This window comes from Rutilus rutilus (assembly GCF_951802725.1).
Source record: "Rutilus rutilus genome assembly, chromosome: 2".
Taxonomy (NCBI): domain Eukaryota; kingdom Metazoa; phylum Chordata; class Actinopteri; order Cypriniformes; family Leuciscidae; genus Rutilus; species Rutilus rutilus.
In genome coordinates this window covers 55748490-55760557 of record NC_140210.1, presented here as the reverse complement: position 1 = coordinate 55760557, position 12068 = coordinate 55748490, and the positions used below count along the sequence as shown (strand labels likewise).

Here is a 12068-nt window from a genome sequence, read left to right as displayed (position 1 = left end):
GGAAGAAATTATGTTTCAGTGGCATAATAACATCGGTTAATGGAAACACTGCCATTTCGCAATAGTTTTTTATCGACATTTAGAAAACATCGCAAAAGATTTACGCAAATCTGTAATTGAAATGCGGCTAATGACTCTCTGACAGCTTTCAACATGTTGTTAGAACCAGTTGGTAGAGAGTTATTCCAGTGCTCAATAACTGAATCTGGGTGTGTTAGATCAAGACCAGGATTAAGAAACACTGATCCCCTTTTCTCTTTATATTTCTCTTACTCGTTATTGATGCTGCTGGTGACTGCCACTGCACTCCCATCTTCTGCGATAATAGACAGGTGAGATGTGCCATGGTCATCAGGCACTGTATCAGTGTTCTTTAGCTTATCACCATAGCTGGTTTGTTTGATGTCATCATTAATCTCACTCCGTTTTTCGTCCGCAAAGCGGTCTGAGATCATCTTTTTGATCAACTGTGAAACAAAATTGACAAAATGCATAAATATAGGAACAAGGAAAAGGAAAAGCTTTGATAAATGTTACTAAGTTACTAAGATAAGTTACTCCTGCACAGCAAAAACTCCAGTGTTAAATTAACACTCCTGGGAGTGTATATGAGTCCACACTCAAGAGTGTAAAGTGTTAAAATATGAGTGTTAAATTAACACTCAAGAGTGTTAAAGTTAATGAGCTAATTAAGTGATTAATTTAGTAATGATTGATCATTATTGAAGACACCTGATGTTAACAAGCAGAATCACTGAAGGAGAAAATCACAAATTGTAAGCCACCGTTACGGTGATGGGTGTTTGCTTTAGTCGGGCTCTTGACCCTTATACATTTACTTTAGATTTTGTTTGGCTGTTGTATCTTATAACTGCCTGATGAACAAAGAGAAAAAGTGATCTGATGGTGTTGGTTATATTATGACAATCATCATTTGAACTTGATCACTGAACTCATTAAGATCCTTATTTCTGACTTAGATTTATGTTGTTGATTACAGCATAACTGTGAATCTGCATAAATATCCAGAATTTTAGATATAATACAAAGGATTTCTTAAAAGTTGTTTAAAAAAAAAATCTTTCTTTTAGGCACACACAGACGTCAAGATTCAGTCTATGCATCTCAACAATGGTGACGAGCAGAATATTCAATTAGGAAAAGTAAATTACACAGACAATTCAGATCATAATTTATTCATACCGCAATGCATGATGGGAGCCATTAATGAGTTGTGATTGGTGGCAGCCACTGCAACATGCTTTATTATTGTCACCATTGTTGAGATTCACAGGCTGATTATTGATGTCTGTGTTTCTAAATAAATTCATTTGAAAGTCTTTTGATCAGAACAATGGTTATGAAATATTTTTGGATTATATGAAAAATACTGAAAATCATGTGCTGTAGAATCACAGAGCTGCTGTAACTAACAAGTTAAGCCATCTCAATAAGTTTTGTTTTACAGATCACAACATGATTATGTCAAAACATAACCAACACCATCAGATCACATTGTCTCTTTGTTCATCTGACTGTTATAAATCAATAACAGCAGACAAGCAAAATTTAAAGTAAACATATAAGGGTCAAGAGCCCAACTAAAGCAAACACCCATCACCTTAATGGTAACTTACAATTTGAGATTTTCTCCTTCAGTGATTCTGCTTGTTAACATCAGGTGTCTTCAATAATGCTCAATCATCACTAAATTAATCACTTAATTATCTCATTAACTTTAACACTCTTGAGTGTTAATTTAACACTCATATTTTAACACTTTACACTTTTGAGTGTGGACTCATATACACTCCCAGGAGTGTTAATTTAACACTGGAGTTTTTGCTGTGTGTTAGATCAGATGTTGCAAAGATACTTAATACAATTCAGAAATACTGTTTTTGAGATCTGAGGTGGCTTTCCCCTTGGTGCACACCACTCACCGCTCACATCACGTTCAGTTCAAATTTGTGGAGGGGAACATTATCAGTAAACAATAATATAACATAATCAGTGAAGGACAGTGTAGATGAGACAAGAAACAACAGAGCAAAGAGAGTGTGCAACAGGATCAGCAAAGCATCCTGAGTTGGGACCCGGACTGGGGTCGTGCTATATGTCAAACCGCTGCCAACAAGGCTATTGATCCAACATCTGTGGTACTTTTATATGTGTTTGGAGCTTGGTCCCATAATTGTTATTTTTGGTGAACTATTCCCTTTTAACACATCCCTTTAGCCTCCAAATATCCCAAGTATAGGTCCAAGGAATATATAGGTAGACTTGAACTCACCTCAGTGATGTTTTTAGTATGTGTCAGGTTTTTCTTTTGTATATCAGCGAAGCGGAACGCCTCTATCATACGATGATACATCAAAGTCTTTTTCTCTACAGTGGACACGCTGCTGCTTGAGATGTTGTAACCTGCAATTAAATGCTTAATTATTTGAGATGAACCTTAAAACATTGAAATAATTAAAGACTATAGACTAAGGTTAAACACAGACTCTGAGATATTACTAAAGCCATGTTGCACACTGTACAAGTCTTTTGGTCCTTCACAATTGTTGCTTTTTAGAAGTGTTTGATGTGATCTTAAAGGAGAACTCCGGTCAATTTTAACATTGAGCTCATTTTTTTGTACATTTGGAGTGCTGTCAATACAGAGAACAACGACAAAAATCGGTGTTGCCTACACCGAGTTATTCTATTTTTAAAATTTGCACCCTGTTGACTTCAATGGGGCAAGTTTTAAACCTGCTTTTAGCCTCTTAACATCCTTGATGTGTCATTACAAGTGCACAGAAAATGTGAGTGATTCCTTCAGAGTGAACACGAGTGAATCTGACTGCAGTAGATGTGAAAGATATGTATAAAAATGATGTTATTTAAGCCAGCGCAAATACCTGTGTTTACATCCTGTTTTCGGTTGAAGTCCAAAGTAGTCGATTGCCGAGTTCATGCGCATAGGTTTAGTTACCTATGATCACGCGCGTGAACTCGGCAATAGACTACTTTGGACTTCAACCGAAAACAGGAAATTGACCGGAGTTCTCCTTTAAAGTTTAAATGTCTTAAACATCTTCAGTAATTCAAGCAAAATATGATGGCATGAACTGGCTTTTTTAAGAACAAACTCAAGGTAATTTGAATAGATGTAATAGGGTCGGGACATGTTGTGTTGGACAATCATATAGTGAATGTATACAGCTCTGAATTGAACTCTCTCACATGCACATCAACTGTTGTGCTTTATTAGGTTAATGGCACAATAGATGCAAATCCTCTCGTGTGACGCCCCCTATCATTTTTTGCACCCTAGGCAACTGCCTATGTCACCATGGGCCGGTCCTGAATGAAGATGGCCCTAGTAATTAAAGAGCCTTAGCATTCCCAACCTGTAATCCACACACAGACACACACACACTGACCTTTGAGAATGTTGAGTATCAGAGCGAGTACAGGTCCACCGAATGGAGCTGTAGGAGCATGAAATATGTATTTCCCCACAGTAAAGTTTAATGCATACTCATTCAGCACTGACTTATAATTCAGTAGGTCCTCACGTGTTATAATGCCTCCTGTGTTACGAGAAAACAAAGATTCAGACAGATTTGCATCAAATTAAGTCACTAGATCCATTAGATACGAGTCAAATTTAATAAGCATGAAATAACCTGCAGCCTTGATATCATCCACTATAGTCTGAGTTAATGACCCATTATAAAAGACATCTGGTCCTTCTTCTGCGATCGTCTTATAGGTGAGAGCTAGTTTGGGAAATCTTATAATGTCCTTTTCCTTCAAGAGGTTATTATTTGAGTCGCAAAGCACTTCACTGGAAAGAAGAACAGAAGATCATGAAATAAAATTTAAAAGGCTGATGCTTTATGGACCCTGGTGTAAATATAGACATAATAGAGTCAGATCTGCCTTTCAGGATATTTGCCACTGAAAAGTGTTTTTTTCTTTTCTTTTCTTCTAGTTTACAAAATTATATATTCTTACCACAATGCTGTATTATTCAGAATTGTGTGACTAGTCTCCTTGATGGCATCAGCCAAGGCCTTGCCAATCGGAAAACCCTCCTTTGCCAGCTTTATACTGGGCTCAAACAGCTCCTTCCATGGCAGTCTCCCGTGTCTTTTGTGTGCCATCTGATAACCACGCAGTTCTCCTGGCACAGCGATATACAACCCTGGCATGAGATTCATATAAAACAGAGGAATGGTCAAGTCATTCATTGGCCAAACACGCAAGAAATCATCAGAGACATCACTTAGCTGCTTTAGACCTGGTTTCACAGACAAGACTTAGATTAAGCCAGGACTAGGCCTTAGTTTAATTAGGATATTTAAGTAGCTTTTATATTAAATATGTTCCTTAGAAAAAGAAGAAGAAAAAACATTACTGGTGTACATCTTGAGACAAAACAATTGCACTGACATATTTAAAAATTTCTCAGTGCAAGTTGCTTTCAGTTAAATCAGATCAAACTTTTAATCTGAGACTAGCTATAGCCTTGACTGTGAAACTGGGGGTTCATGTTTTAATGTGTGGACTAATGTGCTTATACTGAATCTGTGCTGTAAAGCCATCATGGAGGATGGATTTGGAGATATGTAGATTTATGGTGGTTTACCTGATATTGCATTCTCAGGGTCACTGCCAAACATGTTCTGTGAAGCATTCATTGGAGCGGTTTCTTTAGCATTAATTGTCTCCACCTTTCCTGGAGGTAAAAGCATGAAACTTTGAATTTAACACAAATATGTGGCCCAGTGGTCAAAAGGTTGCAGTGATTTGGTCAAAAAGGACACTGGAGAATTTAAGATTCTAGCTTGAGATCTGTAATAGCAAGCTGTGGTGCAGCTTTAAGAAAGCAATCATATTTCTATGAGGTACTTCATTTTTGCCCTTTCTTATTCTCTTTCATATTGCTAAACAGTACGAAAAGGAACAAAGTAGGGATGTGACTAGATCTCGCAAGATTTAATAAACGGTTAACAACCCAGACAGCAACATAGTGTCGGCCCAAATCCGAATCACATCTGGTACACATGGATTCCACACGGTCCAGATGTGGGCCGGATCTGGGTCGACACTATGTTCGAGCTGGAAAAAACAAACTCTAGTCAGGCCAATCACATTTTGTATAGAGTCGGTGGGTGGGCTTAACATAATGACGGCAGAGGCTCCAGTAACATAACTGTAAGGTTTGAGGGCGAACCAAACACAAATAAATCTTCCAGGTGATTTGTTCAAAAATAAATCTTCCAGGTGATTTGTTCAAAAATATTTCCACACAGAACTCAACATTCCAGAATGCAAATCACCAATCCAGAACCATAAAACCAGGCTCCAGCCAGTCTACGCTAAGAACTTTATGGCCAAACTAATGGAAGAACGTTGTCAATATTAGATGGTTTGGAAAAGACTGATTGGTTCAGAGATGGCATAGCTCAGGGCCCGACCAAGATAACAGCAGAAGTTGCTCGAGCCCACAACAGATATAAAAAACAAACTCCTTCTTCTTAAGGACCTCTGAATGACCTCAGGGTTTGAAATCTCTTAAAACCATAGAGACTGAAACTTTACCTATAAAATACATAAAATCATCCCAAAACAATTCTTGATGGACTTATAATCAAACATTGTGCAACTACATAATTCTATATTGTGTCTACAACCTATATGTGTGTCTGATATGCTTAGATCCCATATAGTCATGTAATTGTCATAACTATTAGATGTTTGAATGAAAGTGTGTCTCGTTTCCTATCAGTATGATCATATCTTTTTAATTCAAAAGATGGCTTGATTGAAATCTGTGTAAAATGTTTCGTATTCTTATAATAGTAATGATGTCTAGACTGTGGCCTCTTTTCTCTCTGCTAGAGCTGGAGGATGGGGGTAGTGTTTTTTTCTTTTCTTTTTTTAACTTAAAGCAACTTATAGTGCATTATTAAAGAAGTGGTTTTCCCCAGAGCAGCCTGAAGTCAAGTGCCATGAGAAACAATTCCTGCCACATTTACCTGGGCACAAATGTGGGAATTTTGTATTAGCAAACCATACCTTGACCAGGTGTGAATGTGTTTTCATCCAATGGGTTTCTAGATCAACATCTTTTCAATTTCTGGAACAACATTTATTTTAATCAATTAGATGTTGGGGCTGGATATAAGGTTTATGTTGTGGTTAGGATGTAGTGCTGTGTTGGGGGATTCTACCCCATTTATTATTTTTAGAGTTTAGGGTTGGACTTTGTTTTAGGGGTGTGAAGATACACTTAGCTCACGAGACAAGACAATACACTATATTGGGTTCACAAGAAAGAGATGACTATTTTTAAGAAATCTTCAATGATAAAATATATGACTTATATTTTTTTTACTTAGAGTCACAGTGACTGAAAGTCACAAAATGCAAAACGATGCAGATTCAGATTAATTTTGAAATGGTTTAACTAATCCAGGGCTGTGACTAATGATTAATTTGATGATCAAGTAATCGGTCAATTATTTTGACAATTAATCATATTTTTTAAATAATAGCCTATAAAATGACTCGTAAGCACATAACACAAGTAACACTTCTCTTTAAAATACAAACAAGACTTTATTGATTATTCTAACACATAAAACTAATATCTAACACAAACACACGCACACACATTCATACAAGTTGCAGAAAGAAAGAGAGTGAGGAAAGATGTCTGGGGCGGCCAATCACGTGGTGTGCTGGCGGATGGATGGAAAGTCTTTGAAGCAGGCTTTGCAGGCAAATTGTGGACCGAAACTTTGGCGCAAAACTTAACTTAGAACCGAGACTCACAACGGAAAAGAAAAGAAAACTAAGAAAAGAAAGAAAATCGAGACGAGAGTAGTTAGATGGCTTGAATGAAGCTGTTTAACCCATGTTCTTCCCAGTCAACACGTTGATCTCACAGTGATCTCTCCATATGACCACAATGTGAGGTCACAGTGAGCTAAAAGTGTAACCTCACAGCGCACTCGCTGTGTGCTCATTTTATGGTCACAATATGAGGTCACCCCAGCTATAAATGTTATTGGATTTGAACATTTTAGTTAAAAATGAAAATTAGGTTGACGTCTAAACATTTGATGTCAGGCTCCAACTTCATTAAACAACTCCACAAACAGCATTACCAGCTTCACTTATTACTAACCAGACTGACTTTATTTCTGTCAGACGTATACAAAAGTTTTTATTGAGAATTAACAGGTGTTTAACTCTAATGTGTTTCATTTGAAGTCACCATAACAGAGATTAGTGTTTCCATTAGTTGGGCTCTTAACTCTTATTATATTTTTTTTGTCGTTTTTGGCTGCTGTGACAGTGTGTTTGTCAAACACATTTGCAGCAGCAAAGAAAGCTAAAGTGAAACGAGATCAGGTGATGATGGTTTCCTGTTGATGGTTTTATAATCATCATGAAGTAACCTGCTTCACTGAGGTAATTTGAATCTAACAACTGTGTTGTACCAATAATACATTCTCATCACAAACCCTGTGTTACTGCAGTGTGAGGTCCAACAATATTATAACAATCAGTTAGAAGATTTTAACGAACATGAAAAATGAATCCACCGTGACACACAGAGATATCAAAAATCAGCACATGAATCTCAACAAGGGTGACAATATATATATATATATATTTTAGATAAACAGATTAATTCATAACATCACTGAAAAGCTACTAAATGTCACAAAAAAAAAAACCAACACCAAAAAATAAAAGCACATATTTAGAATGAAAATAATAGGACAATTCAGCTGCATAATTTATTCATGTTGCAATGCATGCTGGGAGTTTTGTACAATGATGGTACCCAGCATGCATTGCAGCAAGGTACTTTAGATTGTCACCATTGTTGAGATTCATACGTTGATTATTGATGTCTGTGTTTGTTATCGAACAGTAATTTTTCGTGCTCATGTTTGTTAAAATCTTCTAATTGATTGTTATAATATTGCTGGAACTCATGCTGCAGTAACACAGGGTTTGTAATGAGAATATATTATTGGTACAACACAATTGTTAGATTCAAATTATCTCAGTGAAACAGGTTACTTCATGATGATTATAAAACCATCAACAGGTAACCATCATCACCTGATCTCGTTTCACTTTAACTTTCTTTGCTGCTGCAAATGTGTTTGACAAACACACTGTCACAGCAGCCAAAAAAGATAAAAGATATAATACGAGTTAAAGCCCAACTAATGGAAACACTAATCACTGTTATGGTGACTTCAAATGAAACACATTAGAGTTAAACCTCTGTTAATTCTCAATAAAACTTCTGTAGACGTCTGACAGAAATAAAGTCAGTCTGGTTAGTAATAAGTGAAGCTGGTAATGCTGTTTGTGGAGTTGTTTAATCCTCCTCTGCTGAGATCTTCACAGATTTAATGTCTTCTTTTCTCTTCAGTTGATTTCATCTGAGGCTGTGGCTGAAGTCAGCTGTAGTTCTTGTGTTTCTGCTCGTCTCTTTTTTCTGTTCTCTTCTTTCTTTCAGTGATTATTTTTGTTAACGGGCTGAGATGACTTCATATTTAATATACACAGATTTTGTGGCTCAGATAAGGTCCAGTTCTGGTTTATTTCTTTGCTCTTGGCTGACATGTGGCATTGCTATGGCCTGCTTGTGGCCCAGATTTGGCAAACAGGAGTGGCCCACCCAAGTGCCGTAATTCCACGCTGCATGTGGGCCAGATCATCTTTCCACGTGTGCCAGATGTGGGCCGGATCTGGGCCGACACAATGTTGCTATGTGGGTATTGTGGTCACAGTTTGAGCACACAGTGAGAGCGCTGTGAGGTTACACTTTTAGATCACTGTGAACTCAGATTGCTGACGGTGTGACCACATGATGACATCACTGTGAGATCAAAGTGTTGACTGGGCTCTGATCTTAATTTGGGTTCTTTCGTCTCTGCTCGTCTACATGGTTACTCATCTATCTGGTTACTGCGTCATGGCTTCTCCATGATCGTTTTTGAATCTCTTCTCTCTTTTTCTTCTCCCCCCAAGCTTGGTTTGGGTCCTAAGATTTTAAACTCAAATGTTTGTCCAGCCTCCTGGATCAGTTCTGACCAATTAGACGCTGTCTTTATTTGAGAGGTGGCATTTTCTTCACTTCTCATCGTAAAGCATGCGTTATCTGTGATCTACACAGCAAAATCCCCAGAGTTAAATTATCTCTGCTCAGAGAACATTTGGTCCCTCTCTACAGAGAGTTAAAATAACTCTGAAACAGAGTTAAAGTTAATGAGATACTTAAGTGATTAATTAAGTGATGATTGGGCATTAATGATGAACACCTGCTGTCAACAAGCAGAATCACTGAATGAAAGAGAAACAAGAACAGAAAAAAGAGAAACACAAGAAATACAACTGACTTCCAGCCACAGATGAAATCAACTGAAGAGAAAAGAAGACATTAAATCTTTCAAGATATCAGCAGAGGAGGATTAAACAACTCCACAAACAGCATTACCAGCAGAGGTAGAGATTCCAGGGGTCAGAAAGTAAAAGTCCTGCCATATGTTTATTCCACCCATGAACTCACACAGCAAAAACTCCAGTGTTAAATGAACTCTCCTGGGAGTTTATTTGGCTCCAGACTCAAGAGTGTTAAAGTTAATGAGCTAATTAAGTGATTGATTGAGTGATGATTGAGCATTATTGAAGACACCTGATGTTAACAAGCAGAATCACTGAAGGAGAAAAATCACAATTTTAGACACCGTTATGGAGATTAGTGTTCGATTTAGTTGGGCAGTTGACCTTCAAATTATTATCTTTAGACTTTGTTTGGTTGTTGATCTGAGTTATTACAGCCAGATGAACAAAAAGAAAAGTTGATCAGATGGTGTTGGTTATATTTTAACATAATCATAATTTGATCTGAATCACTGAACTCAATTAGAGCCTAATCTTTGACTTAAATGTATATTGGTCATTACAACATCACAGTAATTCTACAGATTAAGTTCCAGATTTTTCAATATAATTCAAATTATTTCTTAAAAGTTGTTCTGATAAAGAAAAAGAACATCTTTCTTTAAGGCACACATAGACATCAAGATTCAGTGTATGAATCTCAACAATGGTGACAAAAAGAATATTCAATTAGGAAAACAAGACAATTCAGATCATAATTTATTCATACCGCAATGCATGATGGGAGCCATGGATGAGTTTTGATTGGTGGCACCCAGAATGCACTGCAACATGCTTTATTATTGTCACCATTGTTGAGAATCACAAGCTGATTCTTGGTGTAAGTGTGTCCAAACAATATAATTATTCGAAGTCTTTTGATCAGAACAACTTTCAAGAAATCTTTCTGATTACATTGAACATGATTAACATGGCATAATATTAGAATCACAGGCAGCTATAATCAACAAGGTAAACTTAACTCTCTAAACAAGTTTTGTGATTCAGGTCAAATTATGATTATGTCAAAACATAACCAACACCACCTGATCAACGTTTCTCTTTGTTCATCTGAGAGTTATAACCCAGATACAACAGCCAAACAAAATCTAAAGTTATTAGTTTAAGGGTCAAGAGCCCAACTAAAGCAAACACTGATCACCATAATGTCAACTTAAAAAGAGATTTTCTCCTTCAGTAATTCTGCTTGTTAACATCAGGTGTTTTCAATAATGCTCAATCATCACTCAAACAATCACTTAATTATCTCATTAACTTTAACACTCTTGAGTCTGGAGCCAAATAAACTCACAGGTAGGGCTGGGCGATTTAAATCGCGATATTGTTATGCGCATAGGCGCCGATACCGTGGGTGCTCCGGGGCTCGAGCACCCACGGAAAATACCGAGCACCCACGTAAAATACCGAGCACCCACGTGTGCCAAACTGCCAGTTACATTCATTTAAAATTAAACATTGCAGTTGGTGCTATGTGAAGCGTCTGTCACACTGTGATTGGTTATGTCGCTGTCAGTCGCCTGCTCCATATCCTATCCACCAATCACAGCGTTTCTCGGATGAAAACGCCTCTTTAGTGACCCCGCTCTGTACGCAGAGACACGTACGTTCCTCCTGAAGAATTAACCGCAATGGTGAGTCAACAAATATATTTTTTACTGTGTGGACTTGTGTGACCGAGTCCTGCACGGGTTCAGGTGACCCACAAATTTTGCTCAAACGGGTGCGGGTTGGGTCGGACACGGGGGAAACACGGGTCTAAACACGGGCTTAAAACAATCACGTGCAAACGTAAAACATATGCACATTTTTAGCAACACATCTACAAAAATATGCCTGTATTTCAAGTTAATAAAATAATTTAAAATCCACATCAGTTTATTTGTGCCCACGCGACACGCCCTCCAAGGAGTCTCTATACCTACTTTCACTTTTAAAAAGTCATCATAACCGCGCGCGCGATCTGCTTGCAGTCGTCGAGATGGATGCTGAGGAGGTGAAGAAAATAATAGCTAGTGGAGATGGTAAAGTTGTCGACAAAACTGAAGAAAACAATGTTGTGAAAGGCTTGCTGCATGCGTTTTCGGATAGCCGCAAATGTGGAACTTCATCGCTGAGGAAGCACGCAGATAACTGTTACTGTGGTAACAAACCAAGCCGTTCTATAGAACAGTATTTGTCAAATTTAACACTGTTCAGTATGTGTGGTGTGCAGGGCGTGTTTGAACCCAACATTGTCAGATGTAGGCTAGACGAAATTGCGTGGCAGATATAGTATTGTAGCCGCGTCTGTTCGACTGGTAAAATGTTATAAGGCTACTCAGTTTTGTGGTAATGTTAGCTATGTTCTTCATGTACCGGATGAAGTTGTCATTGTGTTAATGGTTGTGTGATAACTTCTGTATGATCTGGCAATAAACAATAAAAAATTTGTAAGTGTGATAGTAAACTGATTTTATTTCGGGTCGGGTGCGGATTTAAATTAGTGCTGCTGTCGGTAAACGGGTCGGATGCAGTTTTAAGAACTGCGGGTTTACTAAATCGGACCCGTGCAGGACTCTGTTGTGTGACATTGATTC

The 12068-nt window shown here is 37.6% G+C and overlaps 1 protein-coding gene across 3 annotated transcripts in view; it reads right to left on the bottom strand.

Annotated features, from left to right (window-relative positions):
- The window catches only part of LOC311286358 (glutathione hydrolase 1 proenzyme-like), a 38728-nt gene that overhangs the window by 11192 nt on the left and 15468 nt on the right, over positions 1 to 12068 (bottom strand). For all 3 annotated transcript variants that reach the window (XM_084402542.1, XM_084402543.1, XM_084402544.1), the window contains exons 5-10: positions 4643 to 4732; positions 4009 to 4198; positions 3678 to 3838; positions 3432 to 3581; positions 2294 to 2424; positions 274 to 467 (exon numbers count right to left, since the gene is read on the bottom strand). In XM_084402542.1, the coding sequence (XP_084258668.1) occupies positions 274 to 467; positions 2294 to 2424; positions 3432 to 3581; positions 3678 to 3838; positions 4009 to 4198; positions 4643 to 4732 (916 nt within the window). The remainder of the gene's footprint in view (positions 1 to 273; positions 468 to 2293; positions 2425 to 3431; positions 3582 to 3677; positions 3839 to 4008; positions 4199 to 4642; positions 4733 to 12068) is intronic.